The 26720-nt window shown below is 36.4% G+C and overlaps 2 protein-coding genes and 1 long non-coding RNA gene across 3 annotated transcripts in view; 2 read left to right on the top strand and 1 right to left on the bottom strand.

The window, feature by feature from the left end:
• The window catches only part of LOC306847899 (glycosyltransferase 1 domain-containing protein 1-like), a 35417-nt gene extending 29629 nt beyond the window's left edge, over positions 1-5788 (top strand). Inside the window, exon 13 of the mRNA XM_079382131.1 lies at positions 4624-5788. The gene's annotated coding sequence lies outside the window, so the exon portion shown is untranslated. The remainder of the gene's footprint in view (positions 1-4623) is intronic.
• LOC306848758 lies at positions 207-4263 on the top strand. Its single transcript, XR_013782275.1, has 4 exons — positions 207-378; positions 1254-1313; positions 1733-1901; positions 3718-4263. It is a non-coding gene; the product is annotated as an uncharacterized lncRNA (long non-coding RNA).
• LOC306847898 (transmembrane protein 132D-like) overlaps positions 5297-26720 on the bottom strand; it is a 41113-nt gene continuing 19689 nt past the window's right edge. The window contains exons 3-9 of the mRNA XM_079382130.1: positions 20377-20514; positions 19001-19190; positions 15641-15784; positions 10287-10492; positions 8951-9215; positions 8648-8839; positions 5297-7031 (exon numbers count right to left, since the gene is read on the bottom strand). Of these exons, the coding sequence (XP_079238256.1) occupies positions 5637-7031; positions 8648-8839; positions 8951-9215; positions 10287-10492; positions 15641-15784; positions 19001-19190; positions 20377-20514 (2530 nt within the window). The 3' untranslated portion in view covers positions 5297-5636. The remainder of the gene's footprint in view (positions 7032-8647; positions 8840-8950; positions 9216-10286; positions 10493-15640; positions 15785-19000; positions 19191-20376; positions 20515-26720) is intronic.

The raw sequence follows: 26720 nt of genomic DNA, 5'->3' as shown, positions 1-26720 counted from the left end.
TCATACATATTCTTTTTTTTTTTTTAGTGTTGAAATCCAGTTTTGGAACTCAGTCAACTGTAATAAATACAGCCTTTTTAACAAAATATTTACACCATGTTGACTCTGACATATGATTATATAATGTACACATCTATTAGTTTAAAACTGTTTGCTTTAAAAAAAAAAAAACATGATTAGACAACTCGGCGGAGTGCAGTGCATGTGATGTCATTTCGTCATCAGCAGCGGACATCTTGGGACTTCTCACGAGTCACGACTTCTGGCGCTCTTTTTTTCCTATTTCGCGCTCAACTCCTGCACGCTACGATAAAGAAGTAGGCAACACTGCGATTACCAGAGAAGAGGACCTCAAAAGAGTGAGAGTGAGTGAGGGAGGTGAGTGTAACAACTAATTCATGCTTCAGTTAAAACGTGAAATCCTGATACATCCAGTTATTGTTTTACCAGTCATTAAGATATTTTTTTTTATTTTGTGACGTTTCAAAAGGGATAAATAGCTGTTCAATTGTATGCTATTTGCTGTTTTAGTGCAATGTTAGGATTAACATTAGCTGGGTAACGTTAACTAACTTTTTTTCATCTTGAAAGCGTGACCTGTCTGTCATATTACTATAACATTTTCGATAGCTGTTCGGTATAAAATTAGTGTGGATTGTTGTTAGTAGTCACGTAAACTTTAAAACATTGCAATTACATTAATAAAATTAAGTTATGTAGGTTTTATGCAACTTGGCAACATTAGTGTTTCACTGGACTGTCAAGCTATTAACTAATTAGCATGTGTTTGTTTCGATGAAGATGCTGTTTTTTTTTTTTTAAGTTTTAGTTTTGTTAATATCACTTATAAGGGTGTATGTAGTCAAATTAGTACTTTAGTTGTTCATTACAAAGTACATTGGAAATTACTGTGCACATGCTTTACTGCTGTGTATGTAACTTTATTAGCACTTTTTTTTTATTGCAGTTGATGTTTATCTGTGAATTCTGTAATAATGAGAGCTGCACAATCCTACATTTTGTGCAGCATATGAAATTGCATAGAAATGTGCCTAATTCACAATTTAGATGTGGTGTGCCTGATTGCCCACATGTTTTCTTCATTGAAGTCCCACATATACAGACATCACAAAGAACATCACACGTCTGCTAAAGAGATTCAGGCACAGATGTGTGATAAAACATTTAAATGCCATGTAGACTTTTGTGAAGTTCAATGTGGGACCCTAACACAGTTTTTGTCTCATTTGAAGAGCCACATTCAGTCAGGTCTGGAGATCCGGTGCCCATTTGGTTGCAACAGGACATTTAAGGTGAGATCTACATTCGCATCACATGTATCACGGACTCATAAAATGTGCTCTGTAAACCAATTGATAGAGCCTGCTATGGCCACGGTAACTCCCGTTTCTGATGTTGTGTCTGAGAGTGAGAGATCAGACGTTGTAGAGCACAATTTTCCTGAAGTTGTGGATGAATCTTTTTCTAAGAAATGTAACCCTTTTCTATCTCTGTTCCTGTATTCCATTTCACAGTTCTATTCTATATTCCTTCCATTTGTTATTGTCTCTGAACCTCTCCCTCTCTCTCTCCTTATTGGTAACCATAGTCTTTATTATCTTTTAGTTTATAGTATTATAGTATCAGTGTCTTTATTAGTTAACATGAACTACCCATGAACCATGCTTTTACAACACTTATTAAGCTATGTCCTTCTGTATTTCTTTTACAGGTGAATCCATGACCCCAAGCAAGTGGATGTTGTCAGTCGAAAGGGAAGTTGTCCTTGGCCCATGTTCAGAGGCATTTGTTGAGGGCCTGGCAGCATTGTTTGCGACCTATTACAACTTAAACCTTGTTAATGCGGATGAAGCTGCATGCACCCTCAAATTTATTCAGAGGTATGTCAGAGCATAAACTCCCAACAAAAAATGTATTGTAGACATTCAAATTCTCTTTACTTTTTTAGGTTTACAAGTTTGGATTTATTTTTTATTTTTTTTGGAAAAGTTGTCAAACAGCAAAAAACTGAACACTGAATTTAGTACATGCAGCCAAAGTCCAGCAAAAATATTTTATCAAAAAAATCTATTACAAAATATGCATCAGGGATATGGGTTTCCATATTTTCCGACCTCTGAGGGATGACCCATGCGATTCGCGTAGATCTGAGGTTTTTTTTTTTTTTTTTTTTGATGGGGTGGGGGTGTTGAAATCATGCAAATGGCCTTAAGCTATTACCTAAATAAACTGCTAAAGATTGTTTTCTAAAACATGGACTGAATTCACTCCTAGCCGCGCTTGGTTCGAGCCAATTTAAATTGCATTTGGGAACACAACATTTGTCATTAGAAATGTTTATAAATCTGTTGTTGTTTACTAAGAGAAGTTTCAGTGTCACGTGATCCTTCAGAAATCATTGTAATATGCTGATTTGCTGCTCAAGAAACATTTCTTATTATTATCAATGGTAAAAATAGTTTTGCTGCTTAATATTTTTGTGGAAACGATACCACTCAAACATTTGTATAAGATTTAAAAGGGAGAGAAATTAATAATTTTATTCATCATGCATGGAAGTGATATAAAGTGAATGAAGACATCTAAAATTATTTTTATTTCATTAAGTTTGTTAATGCATTTATTAATATTTTTGATAAATGCAGATAAATGTTGTTAATTAAACTTTACATTTATCAAAAAATCCTGAAAAAAAATATAATGTATCACCATTTCCACACACAATATGAAGCAGCAAAATTTTCTACATTTAATAACAATCAGAAATGTTTCTTGAGTCAAATAAATTGTAATGATTTCTAAATTCTGCTTTGCATAACAGGAATAACTTTACATTTTGTAATATATTTAAATTGTAAACTTTTTTTTTTTACACCATAAAACTTCAGGTAACAAATTTCGTTACCTGAATACCTTAAGTTTTTTTTTTTTTTTTTTTTGTAATGTTTCACAATATTGCTGTTTTTTTTGTTTTTACTTTATTTGTCTCTAGCTGATCACGTGCCTGATGCAAACCATATAGATAGATAGATAGATAGATAGATAGATAGATAGATAGATGGATGGATATAGGTGCTGGTCATATAATTAGAATATCATCAAAAAGTTGATTTATTTAACTATTTCCATTCAAAAAGTGAAACTTGTATAATGTATACATTCATTCCACACAGACTGATATTTCAAGTGTTTATTTCTTTTAATTTTGATTATAACTGACAACTAATGAAAACCCCAAATTCAGTATCTCAGAAAATTAGAATATTAAGTCACCTTTATTTATAAAGCGCTTTTAACAATACAGATTGTGTCAAAGCACTTAGCAGTATCAAATTGGAGGATAGAGTGTCAGTAATGTATAATAATAAGATAACTTTTCATTAGTTGTCAGTTACAATCATCAAAATTAAAAGAAATACACTTGAAATATATCAGTCTGTGTGGAATGAATGTATACATTATACAAGTTTCACTTTTTGAATGGAATTGGTGAAATAAATCAACTTTTTGATGATATTCTAATTATAAAAATACAATTAACTTAGTAAAACTATTGAAATATTTTCTTTGGCCCAAGCTCTTCAATAAATGAAATGTTAAGGAAAATTATATTTTAAAATGACACTTAAATTTATTTTATTCATTGAGTATATGCTGTTTTTTAAAAAACAATTGCTGTGTGTGTTTTTTTCATAGAGGAATTGTGGGCATTAACCCGGAAACTGGATCAAAAGTTGCTGGAAAGAGAGACAAGAAAATGAAAGGAATGAACCCACATGTATGCACACTGCTACGGAAGCTAATGGACTTTGAATGGCTTACCATTTAAAAAAAAAAAAAAAAAAGTGTTCCAATGAAATTGAAGTGAGAGACTCTGAACTGATTGTCAAGTGCATGATTGATGTTCAAATTAATGTACATGCAATGTCTTGCCCCTTCATGGATTTGGCAGTTTAAAGGTAGGCACAGTTCAGACCCTTTCTTTTGTGTTTATTTAAACTTTGAGTTTCTGAATGAAGTTCAGTCACACTGGAGGGAAAGTCCCCCCCCCCCAGGATAAAGCCTTTGGTTTAATGTGCAATCTCCATTTTTGTTTCTTATATTTTGTTTCAAATATGTTTTGGAAAATGGTGCATATGTTAAATGAACATCTATTGTACAATAAATTGTTACATTTATGAAAACCTGTTATTTTGAAAGGTTTATTCTTCACATTACACAATAAATTGACAAAGAATACTGAAAATGAGGAAAAAGTAGGTTTATACACCCTCACAGCAGTGCTAAATCTCAGCTATTACTTTAGTGAACTGAATTTCACAACAAATGCACTAATTTACTGTAAAATGTATGTGCAGTGCAAGTTCACAGTTGCTCTTGTAATTTCAGTCACATTCGTAACCGTTGCTACTGTAATTTTACAGGGATAGCTGTAAAAAAAAGCACCATAATTTTACAGCATATATACAGCCGTGTGCTGTAATTTTTACAGGACAAATGTAATTATTGATTTACAGTAGTCTTGTAAATTTACAGTCTTACTGGCAACCAAAATTGCCAGTAAGTTACTGTAAATTTTACAGGAAATTTTTTACAGTGTAGAGGTAAAATATATACATTAATGGTGCTCTGAAATCATGGGAATTTTTGGCCTGTGTGTGGTCTCAGCCATATGTTTGTACCAGAATATCATTATATTGTGGGAAAATCGGCCAACTCCAACTCTGGCATGGAGTTTTGTGGGCAACCTTTTCTTCAGAAAATGTAAAATATGTTTTTATCACTACTATTTCATTTGACTCCACAGCTGGAGTTACCACAAATGTTTTTACCAATATGAAAACCTGGGACATGCCAACAGTGCTTTATATTTGAGTATTGAAAGATAACAGATTACAAAAGATAAAAAACACCATTCATTTTTGATTAAATGGTTTCTATTTCTTATCATAGCACAATACACTGAGCGTGGCCTTATCGTGTGGCTTTTTAATGGAAAATGAAACAATTGACTGTACATACAAATGCAGGGTGGTAAAATATCTTCAAACAAAGTGAACTTTTGTCTGTACAATAATCACATGCGATTTAGTATAAAAAATGGAAGGATGCAGAGTAACAGTCAAAACGGAAGATATCATTGTAATGAAGTGTTATCTCAGAGTTTGGCTTTAGAGAAAGAATGACAGTTTACTCTATTAAATCTTTAAATTACCCAATGAAAAGAAAAATTTACTTAGCTAATTACCTCACAGTGTGTTTTTTTTTTTTTTTTTTGGTTGGTTGGTTGGGGGGAGGGGTACTTTTAATAATCCTCAAAAATAGCAATATTGGGTTTTCTCCCTTTTATCATGATCCGTAATCAAGGCAAAATCAATCTTTTACAAAGGCTAATCACAAAGAAAATGTCACACCTGTCCTTATGAAAGCCATGAAAATCTTGAGCATAATCCTGTGTAGCACTGACCAACAGAACGACTTTTCCAAATAAAGAAGGCATTCAGGTGACCACAGGTTGGAGCTAAACTCTGCAGGAAAGTGGACCAGAGTTGCGCATCGCTGGCATAGAGATATACATTGTGGGTGCATAAATCAGACTGCACGTGAGCCAACAATCATAGCTGTTGCAAAGACTCAGCAACTGGCACCTCAGGTGTCATACAACTGTCCTCCTTTCCCACCCAGTTAATTCCATGCCCATTCTCTTGTGGTAAATTTTTGGGAGGAGTTTGTCGATCCAAGGATGTGAAGGTGGTGAACTGGACCCTTTTCCTCTTACTAGTGGGTGAGTGTAGGGATTCACTTCGGATGGGTTTTGCTGTAGGGGATCCTACGCATGAAATATTAGTATCATTTGATATAGAAGACACCTGGCAAGAGGTCCTTCGGGTGAGGGTACCACAAGGCTCTGTATTGGGTGCTATGTCGATCACAGATGTATTAAGAGCGTCCTGCTGTAATGGGCTTCCAGTGACGTTCATAACCAGCTCAGCATCTGTTCCCAGCCATACCCAGTCATGCCGGTGACCAGTCTGCTCAGAAACTTGACCAGGCGTCTGCTTGTGCCTAAATTTAACCAAGTATGATAGACAATTTCCCATAAATACTATGATAGCCAAGCAGAAGACTCCCAGTAATGCATACATCCCGATCTCCAGGTCCGTAAGTGGGCGGTTTGACAGTGGTCCTTCAATATCATCGTCGTCACCATCATCATCATCATCATCATCTCCATAGTCATTTTTTGGCTCCTGATTGGGGATTTCCACTTGGGGAGGGTAGTTATTGTAGTTCACTAAGTTCCCAGAAGCCCTCCCAGTGCTTAACATCGAACCCTCAGGAACCTCATTGCTACTCCAGGATATTCCTGTGCGACCATCACTGCCAGCTTTTCCTGTACTAAAGAAGTTTCCACTGTTTAAAATATTCCCAGGTTTACTGACTCCAGCCGAGGCATCGTTTGCCCGTCCCATTCCCAAATCATTTACGATGCTGCCAACAGTTGAGTCTCGCGCAGTCGACTTGGCTGTGGTGGTAATCTTCATCAAGGCACTTTCCTCTCGCTCAGACTCTGAATTTCTGCTTGAAACCTGTTCTGGCTGCTGCAGCTTTTTTTCTGCCTCCTCTCCTTCAGCACCACGCTCACTGCTGTTGTCCTTCCCAGTGACACCAACAAATAATCCTGTGCTGTTTCCCATGTCATTATTGTTGATGCTGCTGTTGTCAGGACGTTTGATGTTTGTCTGGAACTTTACTGTTAAACTGCCAGTGCCTACAGCTAAAGTGCTTTTGCGCTTGGATTTCTGACAGACCTCACAAATGGTCATCTCAGCTCTCACCAGCGTTCCTTGCCCTTCACCTTCTGCCACTATAATCATAGGTGAGTCCTGCACAGAGATTACACCCTCATCCAGTGATGTCACAGCAAGGCGGTAGTGAGTAGAATCATAAATGTCCAATGGGGTGAGGGAGCCATCACTAAATTGGAGCCAGGAGCTCAACACTGCTTCCTGCAATGAGAATAAAATGTAATGTGAAGCAAGGCCACTGTGAAACAAAATGTTACTTATGTATATGTAGATATACATACACACACACACACACAGTTGAAGTCAGAAATTTACAAACACCTTGCAGAATCTGCAAAATGTTAATTATTTTACCAAAATAAGACGGATCATACAAAATGCATGTTTTTTTTTCTTTTAGTACTGACCTGACCTGAATAAGATATTTCACATAAAAGGCATTTGCATATAGTCCACATGAGAAAATAATAGTTGAATTAAATGACCCATTCAAAAGTTTACATACACTTGATTCGTAATGCTGTGTTGTTACCTGAATTGTTCATGAGTCCCTTGCTTGTCTTGAACAGTTAAACTTCCCTCTGTTCTTTAGAAAAATTCTTCAGGTCCCACAAATTCTGTGGTTTTTCAGCATTTTTTGTGTATTTGAACCCTTTCCAACAATGACTGTATGATTTTGAGATCCATCTTTTCACACTGAGGACAACTGAAATGTACTCATATACATCTATTACAGAAGGTTTGAATGCTCACTGATGCTCCTGAAGGAAAATTGATGCATTAAAAGCCAGGGGTGTAAACAGTCATTGCTGGAAAGTCATTGTTGGAAAGGGTTCAAATAAACAAAAAATGCTGAAAAACCACAGAATGTGTAGGATCTGTAGGATTTTTCTGAAGAACAGTCGGCAGTTTAACTGTTCAGGACAAACAAGAGACTCATGAACAACTATCACTAAACAAAAAAAACACAGCTGTGGATCTTTCAGTTAACAACACAGTATTAAGAATAAAGCGTATGTAAACTTTTGAACGAGGTCATTTTTATAAATTCTATTATTTTCTTTTGTGGACTATGTAAATGTGTTTTATGTGAAATATCTTATTCAGGTAAGTACTAAATAAAAAACATTCATTTTGTATGATCCCTCTTATTTTGGTAAAATAACTAACATTTTGCAGATTCTGCAAGGTATATGTAAACTTCTGACTTCAACTCTGTATTATTTATTGTTTGTTTGTTTGTTTGTACCAAAATTGGTATAGAGAACCACTAAATTCTGGAATTTGGTACCAAAAACCAACTGACATGTTGGTATCAGGACAACACTCATATATACAGTACTTGGTAGATTACTTACAATATGTAGTCTGTTACTGATTCCAAATGACATGACAAAAATTGTAGCAAGTAATGTGATCCATTACATTACACATTTTAGGTAATATATTCTGATGACTTTTTGAAAAATTACTTTAGTCTGATTACAAGTATTTTATGTAATATAATCTACAGTTTTTACTTTAAGTACTTTATTTTTTGAATCTGATTACCTAATCTATGTAATATTTATGCACAGTATAAAATGATTATGTACAAAATAGCTAGTCCTAACAGGGAAGCTTAATGGTTAAATTAGCAATCCTTTTACTTACAACCTGTTACCAATTCTTTTAAATGTAAATATGGCAACTTTATCAATTGAAATTATGCTAAATATTTATTGCTTGAAAGTTGTACAATCAGACAAATCAGTGTTAAAGACATTTATAGATGCCCCAAATTTTGGTTAAGGTTAAAGAAAGTGCTGTGAAATGACCTGTTTAGGATTGCTGAGAGCTTCCTGTGTGGTTGCCGTGGCGCTGATGACTCTGTTACTTCCTGTGCTGAGCTGCAGGTTGAGTGTGAGACCACTGACCAACTGCAGGCCCAGTTCAGTGATGGTCACTCGATCATCCACGACCTTCACCGTCTTCTCTGCCAGGATGGAGTCTGACAATGGGGAAAGGACCTGAAAAAAGGAGACACCTAGTTATTAAGGCCTGCATGAGATCAATACGGATTTATGTGTGGCCTGCTCCATTAATCTTGTTGTATGTAGGCCAAACTCAACAGATTTTACCTTTATAGACGTGGTGCCCACATCTTGTCCTGACAGAATGCTGCCTGCCTGCAGACGGGCAATATTGGTGTCCTCCACCTTCAGGAAGTACCGCACCAGTCTGGTCACATCCACCTGCCAATCAGAGCCCAGGAAGAAGGCCTGTGGCTCCCGAGGGTCTGATTGCTCTGCCACAAAGTGTGTGAGGACTCGCACCAGAGCATGCTGGAACTGCAGCATACATCCCCGGCCCTTACGCTCTTCCTCACTGCTCCAGCCTGGTTTGCTGTCAGGGACATACAGATGTTACTGACCACCCACTTCTAGTCATGTAACTTCATCTGTCACCTTTCATAGTCTTCAAAAACAGCTTAGATAAGGCCTCATTTGGAAATTAAACCACACACCCATATTTATATAATTCAAATAATGTTTAAAATGCCTTCAGACAAGCCATGTACATGCATGAAACACTTATTGGATCAAACTGAATTAATGAGAGGATTTTCTGCCTCATGTAATCCATTATGCAACAGTATTTAGACTACTCATAACTTTACACAATCTTATTCACAATTTTTCCACAATTCATAATCTACTTGACCCTGTCTGAAAGTGGATTTGACATTTAAAAGCATTTACTGGCTATAATGTTCTAACGCTCACAATTGTATTGTGTTAATGCTATTTTCCTCTTTTCAGAGATCTTTCCAATCAATACAATTAATTTTATATTACGTAACTATTGTCTTTTAAAAATTTCAGATTAAAATTTATTTAAAAGGTTCATCTTATTCCCTGTTATTTGAAACCATGCATATTATACTGTAGATAATGTGTGTAAAATAGACTATTAAAGACATTCTAAGATTTAATTATAACAATTTAAATTACTATTACCAGAAACTGTTGATATAGTAAATTAACCCTGTTTCATTTTGTGATTCCAGAGTAAAAAATATCTAAAAATATCTAGCTATCTATCCATCTAATTTTCAGTTTACATATTAAGTTGTTTTTGTTTTTTTCTTTCTTTAGGCTTTTTTATTAGCCTTATTATTATTATTATTATTTGTGGCCTTTTAGATGTTTAATGAGGCCCCCTGTTTGAGAACAACTATTCTAAGCCTTGCCACAAAGAAAAGAAAGCAGGTAAGTAAATTAAAAAGTGCAAAGAGATTTGCAAATGAACAAAAAAAAACAATGTCCAGTCAGACAGGACATTAAATGCATTGTAAGCTGACATGTACATGTATACAGAAATATTCCTTTATTAGTTTTTCAGAATAGATGCTAATCACAATATAGGCATTAACTAGAAATTGTGCATTTGAATGCGGTCACTGTGTGTTTGTACCTTTTGGTGGATATGATGGGGATCCTCCAGCTCTTGATCTGACTCAGCTCTGTATCAGACACCTCTATATCCAGTGGAAGACGAGGGAACCACACCATCATCTCCAGCTGAGCGCTCAGGTAACTGTAGGTAAAATTCACCAGCATCCGCAGTCGACCCTGGGTTTCTTTTCCATTCACGTAGACAAAGTCGCATCTGTCGGACACCTGAGGGCATCCAAAAATGTTGTTTATGTTATTTATAATTCTGAATGAACAGGCTGTTCAAACTGTAGTCATGTTCTGATGGATTTGAACGGACTTGTGTAAGAGGATTTGATGGTGCTTAGTCCAAGTAAAAACAACTTTTGAGACCAAGCATAATTTAGATCAGCGTTTAAATTTGATTTTTATTCAACTTCTTGAGATCAAATTGCTTTGGTAGTTATTTCCTTCATGAATGAACTCAACTTAGAAATGTATAATATGTAAAATTGTAATTAAATTAAAATGTATAATATATAAAATGAAATGGTGGTTGATTCTAACTCTATGGCCCTTATGGTGCATTTTAAATGTAACCTTTAGGCATTTACTGTCACATCTGAAATATAATGCATGGCATTGGGAGTCTCAAAGTCACTTAACGGTTCAGCATGTACCAAATGCATGCCTCCACATGATTAAATCAATTGTATAATTTATGATGCAATTAAATTTTAACAAGATTGAGGAAGGCATGCAGGGGTGACGTTGACTGTCATCCTGGTGCTGGAAAGCAAGTCTGCCTAGCCTAAACAGTTTAGTGAATATGTAGCGTATTAATACAGTGGAAAAAAAAAATAGATCTCCTGTTGATTTTGAACATTTGCCCACTGACAAAGAAATGATCAGCCTATAATTTTAATGGTAGGTTTATTTTATCAGTGAGAGACAGAATAACAAAAAAAAATCCAGAAAAAAGCATTTCAAAAAAGTTTTAAATTGATTTGAATTTTAATGAGTCAAATAAGTATTTGATGCCTTCGCAAAACATGACTTAGTACTTGGTGGCAAAACCCTTGTCGGCAATCACAGAGGTCAGACGCTTCTTGTAGTTGGCCACCAGGTTTGCACACATCTCAGGAGTGATTTTGTCCCACTCCTCTTTGCAGATCCTCTAAGTCATTGAGGTTTCAGCTCCCTCCACAGATTTTCTATGGGATTAAGGTCTGGAGACTGGCTAGGCCACTCCAGGACCTTAATGTGCTTCTTCTTGAGCCACTTCTTTGTTGCCTTGGCCATGTGTTTTGGGTCATTGTCATGCTGGAATACCCATCCACGACCCATTTTCAATGCCCTGTCTGGCTTCAATGCTCTGGCCCTGGCGATACATGGCCCCGTCCATCGTCCCTTTTAAGCGGTGCAGTTGTCCTGTCCCCTTAGCAAAAAAACACCCCCAAAGCATAATGTTTCCACCTCCATGTTTGACGGTGGGGATGGTGTTCTTGGGGTCATAGGCATCATTCCTCCTTCTCTAAACACGGCGAGTTGAGTTGATGCCAAAGAGCTGGATTTTGGTTTCATCTGACCACAACACTTGTTCTTCTCTGAATCATTGGCAAACTTCAGACGGGCTGTACATGTGCTTTCTTGAGCAGGTGAACCTTGAGGCGCTGCAGGATTTCAGTCCTTCACGGCGTAGTGTGTTACCAATTGTTTTCTTGGTGACTATGGTCCCAGATGCCTTGAGATCATTGACAAGATCCTTCCGTGTAGTTCTGGGCTGATTCCTCACCGTTTTTTTGTGTGTGGACCCAATTAAGGTGATTACCTGTTGCTGTTTAAAGCTGATTGTATTCCATGTGGGTATTGAGCCTGATGAAGACCTGAGGGTCGAAACGTTGCTGTTATTAAATTCATTTGGAGCAGCTATTTTCAGTGTGCGGACTTCTCTCTTTTTTCTTTGTTCAAGTTCCTCAGTTGTCCTGCACCTGAGCCCGATCTGGGTGGTTGGGGTGTGCACGCCTGTTTGACTTTTTTGATTCCTCACCGTTCTCATGATCATTGAAACTCCACGAGGTGAGATCTCGCATGGAGCCCGAGGAAGATTGACAGTTATTTTGTGTTTCTTCCATTTGCGAATAATCGCACCAACTGTTGTCACCTTCTCACAGCTGCTTGGCGATGGTCTTGTAGCCCATTTCAGCCTTGTGTAGGTCTACAATCTTGACATCCTTGGACAGCTCTTTGGTCTTGGCCATGGTGGAGAGTTTGGAATCTGATTTATTGATTGCTTCTGTGGACAGGTTTTCTTTTATACAGGTAAACTGAGATTAGAAGCAATCCCTTTAAAGGGGTCATCGGATGCCCATTTTACACAAGTTGATATGATTCTTTAGGGTGAAAGTCTATAACATACTTTGGCTAAAATTTCACAGTGGTAGTGTAAAAAACACCTTTACCCTGTCAAAATCAGCTCTGCTTTCAGCACGCTGTTCTAGTCCATGTTGCTTTAAATGCTAGTGAGCTCTGCTGACTCCGCCCTTCTCTTCCATGGAATGACGAGCAGACCATAGATATCCAGATACGTTGATGCATCAGCCATCTCGCATTCACCATAATAATCAATGAATATTCAAAGATATATAAGCGTATAACTTGCTGTTGTAGACGCACACAGTCAATGCGCTCAAAGATTTGCGGAAAGATAAATAGATGCATTTATGTAGATCGGGGAATGGCGCATTCTCTTCAAAATCAAAGTAATGTTAATCCTTTGCATCCTCAGTGGCTCATATATCGGGAGTAAATGACGACTGCTGTATTCATTATTACATCCAACAACTAAATACTTCAATCACTTAATCAGAGACATATTGCACCGGAGTCGACACAATGGTGGACGAATGACAGCTCACTCAGGGCAGGTCTAAGGTAAGACGGTCTTGTCAATCAACTATCGTGGGAGGGGCCTGTACAGAACTACGTCATTCTGACAGGAATCTCAGAACAGCCTGATTTGATAAATGTGTGCTAGATGGTGACTGAAGCCTTGGTTTATGCCTAATGCATTGACAGCACATGCGCCTCTGAGGGACTAAACATACTACAGTATGTGTTCCAAAATGACGGAGCAGCAGGAAACAGTAGCAGGGAGAGAAAGTAGTTCGCAGAAATTTACATCTAACCAGGTAAAAAAAAAAATGTTTTTCTGGTACAGTAGTTGCAGAGAGAGATAGATGCAAGGATGACTAGATGATTGACAGATTAGAAGAGAATATGAAACTGTTTGTAACTTTATTTACACTCCTTTCTGGAATAGGTTTAGGTTCTTGAATTTTTGTTCTTTAATTTTTGAATTTTCTCTTGCAAGACTGTAATTTTTAGAAGTCCAAACAGTGGTGTTTTCCATCACTCTATAATTGGTGCATTTCCCAAAAGCATAGTTAGCCACCTATGGTCACAAGTTCTCTTGTTGCCAACATAGTTTAATGATTCAGTGTTTCCCACAACCATAGTTTCAACAAACAGCATTGCAAAGTTGTGTACTTGGAACTACATCTTTCAACTTGTGGAACAAGAAGCTTAGTTGTGTCTTGTTAGTATGACATCGGACTTAAACAGATCATGCTCTTGAGTACAATAAGTATCCCAGAGAAGATTTCTCTCACCAGTGAGGTAAAAAAAAACTTGGAGTGGATCAGGAGAGGAGTGATTATAGAAAACTCGAGATAAAAGGTCACTCCGCTTGTTCTGTATGCTGCTTGATTAAGTTGCAAAGCTTTGTTTTGCTTTTTCTGGAATCATTTTCATTGATGGATAAGAAATATATTAACTAACCAGTCTTGAAATTAATTATTTAAAGCAATATTAAATGTTGTTCCAAACCATATGCTATTATTTACATGAAAACTCTCAAAAGTAGAACTACTGTACTACAACACAACATTAAACAGTTTTTGAAGAATCTGCACACAGCTGTTGTCTATACAACAATAATTCATACTGTCAATGCTATATCAGGCTCCAAAAGGCTAAAAAAAATAAATAATAATAATAAAATGAAAAGAGCCCATACAATCTGTGTGACAAAGTCTTCTGAAGCCATGTGAGTGCTTTCAGCTTCTGGGGAAAAAAAATAAATAAAATAGCAGCATGCTGGTTTGGAAAAACAAGAGTATACTATAGCAACTATTCTATTAATATAGAAACTATTCCAAACATGAGTCTCATCATGTTTCTTGCTCATGTATAATCTATTAATCTAAAGTTTGGATATATATTTTTTTACTGAGAACATCACAGTAAATGCATTTCTGTGTAATTCTAAGAAATGAGGCCAGAAAGCGATGTTGTCCTTGAATGAGACAGGACTGAAGTTCTTCTAAGTCTCTGATCTTGGCTGTAGTCACAGTGCTGAGCTGTCCTTTCAGATTAACTCCTCAACAAAGAGGATACAGGCCTCCTGAGTGAGGTCAAAACATGTCTTACTGACTTTCAGAGGACTGTCCCAAGAACACAGGCTCAGTGGCAGACATTGCATACACCAGAGAATTCTTTGAGGTCTCATTTCAGACCTTACTTCTGTCTGACAATGGCATGCTTAAACACACACACAACCTTGCACAGCTATACATCGTTTGTCATTGGGTTAATGACAAATAAGAAAAAAATGTGTCAAGATCTTAATTTTCAAGATTAAATTGAATGGCTCTAAAAATGTTACTTGGTGTGTACAGATTGTAGTTGTTATTTTCAAAACATTTTTAAATATACTTTTCAATGTAAAAACTTAAAAACTATATCAATTAATAATTCATGTTTTGTTTTATTATTAAATCATGTTATTATTTTAGACAGTCACACAGCGTGATCTGAACTAATCTTCTCATCATAAAAAAAAAAATGTTCTGACTTTTATTCTATTTTAAGAAATTTTTTTACCTTGACACATAAGCGGGCTTATGATATTTCATTTCCAACTTTGATTTGACAAAACTTTTTCAAATATTAATTAGAAGTAGAGAAATGGTGTTAAAATAATTGATGAATCTATAAAATAATAAAATTTATGCAAACTCTTTAATAACGTTTACTTTTTAATAAATAAAATTATTTTAATAAGGCTGTTTTATTCATTATGATATCAGAGCATATTATTTTTTAAATTAATGCCCTTAAAATAAATTTAAATGAAAATATGCTCATTATGTCAGTGTTGCATTAAACTCATTGAAAGAATTGAATTTATGTCATTTTGAATAAATACCATCACGCTATTGACCTATTTTTTTTCTAATATGTGCACAGAGGATGAGAGTTTGATATGACTCGATGTGACAGCCACTGTATCCAAGCTGAGATACAAGAGTAAAAACAGTATAATGACTGTACCTTAAGAACATCTTCATCTGTGGAGCTGCAGTCAGCAAACTCTGAGACATCCAATACAGAACCATCCTGTTCCACAGCAATAGTTCTTACTGCCACCATAACCCTCTTACCAGTCAGCACTGCAGTGTTCAACAGCTCAGTGTCCTACACAGGGGACAGAGATCAAAGTTAAATGTTGGATCTTAATACTGAGCTAAGCTTAAACCTTAGCACTCTTACAAATGGAGGTCAGAGATTCAACATGTTACGATAACACTATGCAATCTAGTAATGAAATTAATGTCATAATATCAGTGCACCTTTTACACCAATTTCACAAGTAAAGACAGAATGTTCAGGGCAGTGGCGCCTCCAAGGGGGGGCTACGGCCACCCCTAAAATGACACTGGCCACCCCATTGGCCCCCCCCCCCCCCCAAACAGAAAGAGTGGAGTTTTTTTTTTTATAATATATATATATATATATATATATATAAAAATGAACGCGGACATTGACGAAACACTATATTAAAAATAAATATAATAAACTTGTATTATTTGTACCGTAGAATTTGCTCTTTACCTGCGTTGCGGCGAGAGACTTTGCGCACTCACACAGCCACACTATCAAAGCTGCAGCACATGGTCTGTTCAAGTTTGAGATGAGCAATCAACGCGGGAGAGGAAACTTACAAGTAAAACTTAGTTTTCGTATGTTATATAAAACGTAGTTTATTCTGTCAAACTCACATAATACAATACTGTTTGGCTATAGATTAGGCGTCACTAAGGCATTAGGAATTGATTTATTTCTGTTGGTCACATGTGGATCGAACACTTTAAGTTTTTATTGCATTAATATTACTCAGGGCTCTACAGTGCGACCATTTCAGTCACATTTGAGACTGAAAACTAGCCTACTGCGTGCGACTATGAAAAAAATATTTAGGAGAAACGTGCGACTGACCCGGGGTGCGTAAATACAGTCACACTTCATTCCTGAATGAATCAGCCGTTCAAACGAATCAAATAAATGAATGAGTCAGTGATAAAATCAGTGACTTGCCGCCACCTGCTGGCAGTTTTAGTTTAATTTTAAAGTATATTTCCTCCTTATTTAAATAATTTAATATTTCTATATTCAAAATTTTGTATTTAAAACATTAACCTCAACATGAATTTATAAATTTAATTGCACTCTCAGCCTCATTAAATGTCTGAAAATACACCTACAAGCCACTCGTGTGTTCTTCTGTGCCACCTCTGTAGTACAAATTTATTTCTTAAATACTGATTTCATTTGATTGATAATTTATTCTTATTCTACCTTTTATTCTGTTGTTTTAATTATCAATGTTAAAAAGCTTAGAATTTTTTTAATTGATAAATAAAAGATGATATACTTTTAATACTTTGCCATTACAAAGGTAAAAACAAAATTCCCTGTAAATCACTTTGAGTCAAATATCACCTCGTAATGGAAAGGTAAATTTTATATCAGAATTTTTAATTATTGATTAGAATGTGCTCCTAAATTTTTGACCGTGCTCCTAAAAAGAAAAGTAAGCGTAGAGCCCTGTTACTCCATCAGTTGATCTGTAAATTATTGCAGATTTGGGCAACATTTAATGCAATCTTTAGCTCTTAAAGTCACATATGTAGAACAGTTTTTGATACCCAGACAGACGGGTAGTATTTTATTAATTTATGTCTGCAACAGAAACAGAACATATGTAAATTAAGCACTGACAGCATATTTCCACACAAATGTAGGGTTTATGATAAATAATCGAAATGAAGAGGAAGGCAGTCGACATATCCACCTTGTTCAGCAAAAGGCCTGTAAATTCTGAGAACATTTAGGGCTTCATTTACTGCAACAGTGTACCAACTGTTTTGATGAAGTGATGGGTTAAACATCTATGCTTCTTGTTTAATTTTACTCTCATTTGAAATGAATAAAATTTGCACTTCAAATAAACATGAGGGTACTTGCAGTTGAATTGCAGAGTGACTTTTTTCTATTTTGCTCTATACAGAAAATAGTAATAGCCTACTTAAGTTTTGAAGCATATAACTTTATATGCTCCCAGAATGAATGGTAACACCAAAAATTATCCTGCCACTGGCTCAGGGACATTAAGCAGATTTTAGGTTGGGATAGACTGTGTCAATCTATTTAGATAATCTGGGCCAGAGATGCACTATACAGTCTGATACAATTTTATGTAATCAAAGTCATTTTAATGAGAACAAGTGAAAAGCAAAAATGGATTATTTTATGGGACAAAACCCCATTTCCCAATATTGTCTTCAGTGAATGGGAAGCACCAGCTTAGTGGGGTAAACCTCTGAACTTTAAAGATCCTGACAGATGCAAAATGCCAGCTCACATAAATGAAACCGGTTTTCAGGAAGCAAAGGTCACTTAATTTACCTTTATGTAATGGATTAAAAAATAAGCATAAGCTATATCAATATTGTTTTACTAAAAATGAAAAAAGGAATTTGCCATCAGGCTGATCAAATAGCACTGTTTTGTCCATGAATAAAAATAGATTAATTTCTTATCCAATATAATGCTCTCTGAAATGAGAAAATCCCTTGCCCTGTAAAACCACCTAAAAGCGACTAGCAATAGCAATTCTGACATTCTCGGCTGTCACTGGGGTAATGCCCTGTAACGCATTAGTTTAGGGACAAATTCTCACTATTAACTAGTTGCTTATTAGCATGCATAGTACAAGCATATTGGCTCTTTATTGGTACCTATAAAGCACATATTAATGCCTTATTCTGCATAACCATACTTTAGATCCCTTAATCCTACTCCATACCTACAGTAAATTTAACAATACCTCACTATTAATAAGCAGCAGATTAGGAGTTTACGAAAAAATCATAGTTAATGATTAGTAAATAGTGAGAACTGGTCCCCAAATAAAGTGTGACCAACATTTCTTATACTTAAGTTTAATTTTGTATATCTCTTACAAGTATAAAAATGTATACTAAAAGTATCCTCTCCTAAAGAAGTACTGGCAAACATGTTAGGGGTTTTTGGCCATTTTCATTCCGGTGCTGTTTTCGGATTTCTGGGACAGTGTTCAGCTGTATATTAGAGCTGCTACAGAAAATCTGATTGATTATGCCTAAATCTGCTCATATTTGGACACAATCCAAAGGTCAGCATGATCGGTCTTGCAGATGAAGCTTGTCACATTTACAAGCTCTGTCACAGTGTTGAGCCCCTGGTACCCTGCTTGATCAAATCTGTCTTTCAAAATGCCAGTAAATAAGTAATGAAGATGCTTTACTGTCTCAGATAGAGATGTTTTACTTTTTTTTTTTTTACTGTCTTTAATGAAGTACCATAACCTACCATAACTAGAGGAGCCAGGCCTACAAAGTTTCTCTGAGTGGTGTAGATCCTCATGGTGCCTTCAGACGCCCCCATCATTTTGACCTCATCAGGAAGTGTCAACTCCCACTTAATCACCTGAATCTCCGATTGACTGCTGACATCTTCCACTTCAAAATCCATCTGAAGAACTGCTTGGAGTTTATTTAACCTGAAAGAGAATGTGTCATTAAACACGTCACATAATATACTGTAAAGCCTCTTAATCTTCTGTGATCAAATGGTCAAATGAGCAGCTGCAATTGCAAATTGCTGTTTGATTCTAAATAACTGAGTGCAATTATAAGTCAATATTGATCATACTATTGATGCCATTCCTAATAACCCATTTTACATCTTAAGAAGCAATTGAGAAAATTTAGTTTCTTAACTTTTTAAAATTGCATCATTTTCTCACCCCAAAATGTTTACAAACCTGCTTGACTTTCTTTCTTCTGCAAAACATAAAACATATTGTGAGAAATGTTTCAGTGTTTTGTACAGAAGATAACTATTTAGTTACAAACATTCTTTAAAGTATCTTTTATCTTTGCTGACATTTTTAACAGTTGTACAGTAGCAACTGTATTGAGCTGTCCGAGTTCACTCTGAATCCTTCACTTGCCAGTTGTTAAAAAACTGTAAAGTTTGTTAAATTAAATTAAACCTTCCTTCTAGCCCACCGCGAACCCTGTCATAGCCGACATAGAGCGTTGAGTGTGAGTGTTGAGAATGTTTCTTCTTTATAATTTCAAGTGAAATCAAATAATTAAATGTAACCAAACATATGCCATTTAAAGTGGTTTAAAAATGCTGTCAGTCAAACAAGATTGTTATTCATGATTTAGTGTGTTTGCTCTCAAGGCAAGAAATGCCACATCATCTCATGCTCAAATCAAAGGCTGAAATCCTAGAATCGTTTCTGACTACAACCACAAATAGTGAGGAGAATTCAGGTTAGGCTTTCACTAATAGGATTCTGACACACACACATACATACACACACTGCTGTACCACCCTGACCTTTGTGCTCACATCTAATGGATGCATAATAAACCTGCACATATATGTACACATATGTAGTGAAGTTCATTCGCTGGTGGTTTTATGTTAATTCACTTTAAAGTAAAAGCATAAATCCAAACAAAGTGCTTTTATTAAACTGATAAGGACTAATCAACAAATTACTGGAATAATTATAGGACCAATTTGCTTTAGAATGTAAAATTGCTGTTTCCATGGACAATATTTCCTTCCTGGTTATGGTTAATCAGAGTCCCCAATGAGAGTCGGTTAATCACTGTCTAATCATCTGATTAAAAGCAATTAATTCAATTTTCCCTAACAGACACACTCACCTTTTCACATTTGTAGTTGACTTCCTCTGACAGATTACTCCAACACTCCCATCTGGGCCTGTGTCTAGAGTGATGACCCATAGTAATGTGTTGCTAGGTGTGGCTGTACGGAAGGACACACCCTTTTTTACCATGGCTCTGTTAGGAGTAAAAAAAAAAAATTGAAGGAATATCTTAATTACATTTGGCCTAGTATCACTTTCAACAAATGTGTGAATTGCGAATAAATTGCAGTGATTAATAGTAAAACAAACAAATAGGTTAGTTACTGGTTAAACTAATAACACAACACATCTTTCACGCTATCTCATAGATTGTTATTACAAACAAATTTGAGATGGAAATCCCCCCCCCCCCCCAATGTGTACTGGGTATACTGCGATAAAGTGGTGTACCCCAAGGCTTGATTCTGGGCCCTTTGTTATTTATAGATTTCCACTGGTGTAATGAATGTGTAACATCTTCAGTAAAAGTATACTCTTATCAGTTCTCGCGTTTTCTGGAAATCATATACTTATCTTGGCATATCTAGCAACAGGCTGTTCGAGCTACAGGAACACCTGCCAGAAAGTTTGTAAGGTAAAACCATCTCGGAAAATTTATTTCACATTTATCCTCTTTAATAAAGCACCACAGATACCTATTATCTTACACATTTAGATGGATGTCATCATGTTTTATTTGGTTTTTTTAAAGTGTAATTATGCACATTCCTGGTATGTATGATTTAAAATGTGTTTCATTTATTACTGGTTCTATCCTCACTGAAGAGCAATGCTTGTTTCTATACATAGCAGGTTTGCATGTGTGGGTGGATGGCAGGGCTGTATGGCAGGGGAGATGAGGCCAAGGATGTTCTGTTCAAGGAGTTTAAAGCTGAGGTTTACTGTGTGGTTTCCAATACAGGGGCAAAGAAAAGGATGTTAGTCTCTTTTCCCTTACAGTGGACAGGAAATCAGTGAAATCTACATCAGAGCTAGTTAGCCAAGCCAAGACGGTCATGACAACCCAAAACTACAGACAGTCACACAAATGAGCACACAAACCCCACAATATTTTATTGTTTAGAAGCTCACTCAAAGAAACAAACAACTGAAATGAGACACTTTGGCCATATATTGTTCAATCCAAATGCTCGTCTGTTCAACCACAGAAGCTCTTAAAAGTTAATTTAAGGCCATCTGAGGCAAATGTCTATGTTCCTGTTCCTCCCAAACCTTGACAAACTGTCACACTGACCCCATATCACACTATAATCAGAATAATGTATCAATATAATTGATTATACAACTGCAACATTAGGTACCCACGGGTAAAAGGAAGTTTGTCAGCTCAATAGTGTCAAAATCCTCTTTAGCTGAAGGGACCATTAGAGCTCTTGGAACAGAATCTAAAAGCTTCCCGGGAACCAATACAGGCACAAAGAGTGGCATAAAGGATATCAATATAAGCATGGAAAGATTGTTAAAAATATGACTGCTGCAAAATGCACCTTCCAGATTCCAGCACCCTCTAAATCTTTAGTAATGTCAGAGCCATATTTGTGTTTTCATCTGTTGCTGAAGGGTCTTTTTTTCTCCACGAGTGTCTGTCATAGATATTGGGGTTATAAAACTCCATAGGCAAGATATTAGTCTCACATGGGCTGTATTATAAGACCCTAGCTGCCTGCCTGCTTGACTGCTTGGTAAGGGCATTTGAACATACACATATAATCATGTTTGCAAACACAGGAAGCACAGGGAAGATTATGTTCTGTTGGTTTTATTAATGAAAACAGTAAGATTTGTCTATTTTATGCATGTAATACAGGGTTACGGTTATGTTGGGCTTGTTTAGAAAATATGATCTTTTTGTGTTCAAACTTGTGTGTACATGAGTGTAAGACCATCTGTACTCTGTAAGATGTAATCACTGTCTCGCATGAAGGGATCATGGGAACACTAATCTTGGCATTGACAGAGAAGATTCTGAGACTCTTCAAACGTAAAACCAGATTTGACACTTTCTTTCTTGAATGAAAATGTTTAATCTCTCACAATATCTCTTTTTCTTTTGTCATCTTTTCTTTGCATGTTTCTGACTGCACAGTTTCACTCCTAGTACCAGATGCATCAAGTGAAGCACAAAGGTTGCAACTGCAACATTTATCATAATGCTTTAATATTATCAATTTTGATTAGAATTGTCATTATAAACTAACTTCTAATTCCTGATTTGAAACACTAAATTATTGCATTATATTTATGTGTTTGTACAATACAATTTCTGTGAAAGCAGTAAAGTGACAGTAAATATAATTATCATGTTACTATATATATATATATATATATATATAAGTCGTGACGTATTGTCAAGTATGGTGACCCATACTCGAAATTGGTGCTCTGCCTTTAACCCATCCAAGTGCACACACACAGCAGTGAGTAGTGAACAAATCCACACACACACACACACACACACCGTGAACACACACCCGGAGCAGTGGGCAGCCATGCTGCAGCGCCCGGGGAGCAGTTGGGGGTTCGGTGCCTTGCTCAAGGGCACCTCAGTCGTGGTATTGAGGGTGGAGAGGTGCCCTTGAGCAAGGCACCGCTCAAGGGCACCTCTCCACTAATATATATATATATATAATATATATATATATATATATATATTAGTGATGTAAAAAGATTAATCGCATCCAAAATAAAAGTTTTTGTTTACATAATGTGTGTGTACTGTGTATATTTATTATGTATATATAAATACACACATACAGTATATATTTTGAAAATATTTATACGTATTTTCATGTCTATATTTAGATTCATAAAATTTACATTATAAATAAATATATTTAATATATAAAAATAACATTTATCTGAAATATATACATGCGTGTGTGTTCATTTAGAAAAAAAGTATAAAGTATGTTCATTTATGCACTCAATGTTTGTTTGGGGCTCCTTTAGCACAAAGATGACAGCATCAGTGAGGTGTGGCATGGAAGCGATCAGCCTGAGGCACTGCTGTGGCACTATTGAGCCTTCAGCTCGTCTGTAATGTTGGATCCACTGTTTCTCATCTTTCTTTTGAAAATATTCCATGCATATGGGATTCAGTTCAGGCATGTTGGCTGGCCAATCAAGCACAGTAATATCATGGTCAGCAAATCACTTGGAAGTGGTTTTGGCACTGTGGGCAGGTGCTAAAGTCCTGCTGTAAAAGGTAATCAGTATCTCCATAAAGCTTGTCAGCAGATGGAAGCACAAAGTGCTCCAAAATCTCCTGGTAGACAGCTGCATTGACTTTGGACTTGATAAAACACAATGGACCAACACCAGCAGACGTCACAGCACCCCAAATCATCACTGACTTCAGAAACTTCACACTGGACTTCAAGCAGCTTAGATTCTGTGCCTCTCCAGTCTTCCTCCAGACTCCAGACCTTAATTTCCAAATGAAATGCAAAATTTACTTGTACTAGGACTTTGAACCACTGAGCAGTGAGCAACAGTCCAGTTCTTTTTCTCCTTAGTCCAGGTAAGATGCATCTGACATTGTTTCTGTTTCAGAAGTGTCTTGGTGGCCCTTTTCCTGAAGACGTCTGAGTGTGGTGACTCTTGATGCATTGACTCCATTTCATCTTTGGAACATAAATTAAGATATTTTTGATGAAATCCGAGAGCTTTCTGCAGTCATGCAACTTACACATTCAAGGTCCAGAAAAGATATCACTAAGTAATCCATGTCATTAAGTATATCATTAACTAATCCAATTTTATTAAGTGACGTTAAGTGCTGTTTTGCACAAGAAAAAATTTATAATAATGTATCACTTTATTTCCGAAAATATTATCCAAACACATATGTTGTGGTATAGCGAACACTCACTCATGTGCGTTGTATTGATGCGAGTCATTTATGGCATGAACACAATGCTCTCGTGAACACACAATGTAGATCAATATTTTCATAAATAAAATATGTAAATTATGTTTTATTGTGCAAACAAAGCACTCGCGTCACTTAATAAAATTGAGGTTAAACCACTGAAGTCACATGGAGTACTTTAACGATGTCTTTCCTACCGTTCTGGGCTTTGAATATATAAGTTGTGTTGCTGCCTATGGAGGGAAAGCTCTCAGATTTCATCAAAAGATCTCCATTTCTGTTATAAATGTTGTTTATAAGTTGTTCAAGAAGGGGAAAGTACTTATCTTTCTCTTATATGTGTATCTAAATGTAATGGCGCTGTCTCTTGTCAATATTATTTGTATTTTCAAATTACAAATTACTTGTATTTTAATTAAATACATTTCTCACACCAGTATTTTCTATTTTAAATTAAATACATTTGATGAGCAAGTATTTGTAATTTGTAACTAAATACTTTTTGATGAAGTGAAGTGACATACGGCCAAGTATGGTGACCCATACTCGGAATTCGTGCTCTGCATTTAACCCATCCAACGTGCACACACACAGCAGTGAACACACACACACCGTGAACACACACCCGGAGCAGTGGGCAGCCATGCTGCAGCGCCCGGGGAGCAGTTGGGGGTTCGGTGCCTTGCTCAAGGGCACCTCAGTCGTGGTATTGAGGGTGGAGAGAGCGCTGGACATTCACTCCCCCCACCTACAATCCCTGCCGGCCCGAGACTCGAACCCGCAACCTTTGGATTACGAGTCCGACTCTCTAACCATTCGGCCATGATGTAATTGTGCCCATCTCTGTTGGATATCATTAAACGAATCATTATATAAATCTGATAGCATTTGTTTCAATCCATCTATTTTATTCTACTACTGTTACTCCTCAAACATGGTGATGCCCCTTCACAGTATGTTCAGTCCACACTTATCCCTCTCTGTCAATCCCCAGAAACATCTGTTCAAGACCAACATTTAACACTCCAAACCAAATTAATGACCTATGGAGACCAAACATCTTATGAAACATCCATCCCAAATCATCTGCTGTCACTGTTGAGAACCTCACAGTATATCAGTAGAGGTTATGTCAGTCGAGCTCGACATCTGATATCGCGAGCCCATTTGCGAGTCTTTTTCAATTATCCATCAAATATCCCTGACATTTCACATAATGAATGTAGGCTTTGAAATGTCATGCACATACTCAAACATGTACAGAAAATGCCAAAGAACCACACTGAGAATATTAAATGACCAAGTAGTGGAGAAAACACACGGATCCAGAATTAACACTCACCAAGTGCCAAATGTAAGGAACAATGGGATAAGCAAAATGACATTGACTTATTCTGAGGAAATGGTGCCATTTGTTGTCCACTTAGCCCTGGGGACATATCCCCAGTGAAGACCTCGACTTCAATACAATAAGAATAAAAATAGCCTCTTTAGCAATGACCTTTTGTGTCTTGCCCTCCTTGTGCAAGGTGTCAATGGTCGTCTTTTGGACAACTCAGCAGTCAGCAGTCTTCCCCATGATTGTGTAGCCTACAGAACTAGACTGAGAGACCATTTAAAGGCTTTTGCAGGTGTTCTGAGTTAATTAGCTGATTAGAGTGTGGCACCAGGTGTCTTCAATATTGAACATTTTTACAATATTCTAATTTTCTGAGATACTGAATTTGGGACTTTCATTAGTTGTCAGTTATAATCATCAAAATTAAAGGAAATAAACATTTGAAATCATGATATTCTAATTTTATGACCAGCACCTGTACTATTATTGTTAGAAATTGCAACAGTATAAAATATAAATATAATACATTTAAAATTTTAATTAAAACAATAAATAAACAATAATCTCCTGGCCAGAGGAGAACTACCCGTCCTGTCCCGTCCCGTAGAATTCTGGCTTCATATTTGAGGGGAGTGGCTTTCTATGACAGTGTTGAATTATGCTGTAGGTCTGGAATACTACAGCATAACTGACTACTCAAAATGGGAATGATAGTTTGAATCAAAGGTCTGTTAAAGAAAAGATCAGGTTTCATTGCTGTAAAAAAATATTTATGATTTTTTCTTAAATTATTATGCACATGGTCCGAAGTTGTCAATTCCCAGGGATCCACGTTTGATACTTTTTGATTAAACCTTTCTTCTATATTTTCTATTAACAAACCCTTCATGAATACCCCAAACGCCATACCACAGCCGCTGTGGCAGGACCTGCCTGTCCCACATAGGCCTCGTCAGCCACCAGCGTGCCTGTAGAAGACGTGGATGTCCTTCCTAAATCTTTGTTTGCGAAGCCAAGCCCATGAAGATGAGAAACCCAAATGAGACATTTCTAATTATTCTCACAGCATTTGAATTATGGAAAGACTAGTCTAAATAATAAAGATTCACTCATTTAATCAAAACAATCA

The sequence above is a fragment of the Barbus barbus genome, assembly GCF_936440315.1.
Source record: "Barbus barbus genome assembly, chromosome: 28".
In the NCBI taxonomy this organism is placed as follows: domain Eukaryota; kingdom Metazoa; phylum Chordata; class Actinopteri; order Cypriniformes; family Cyprinidae; genus Barbus; species Barbus barbus.
Note: the sequence above shows the minus strand (reverse complement) of the source record. Positions and strands in the feature narration are given on the sequence as shown.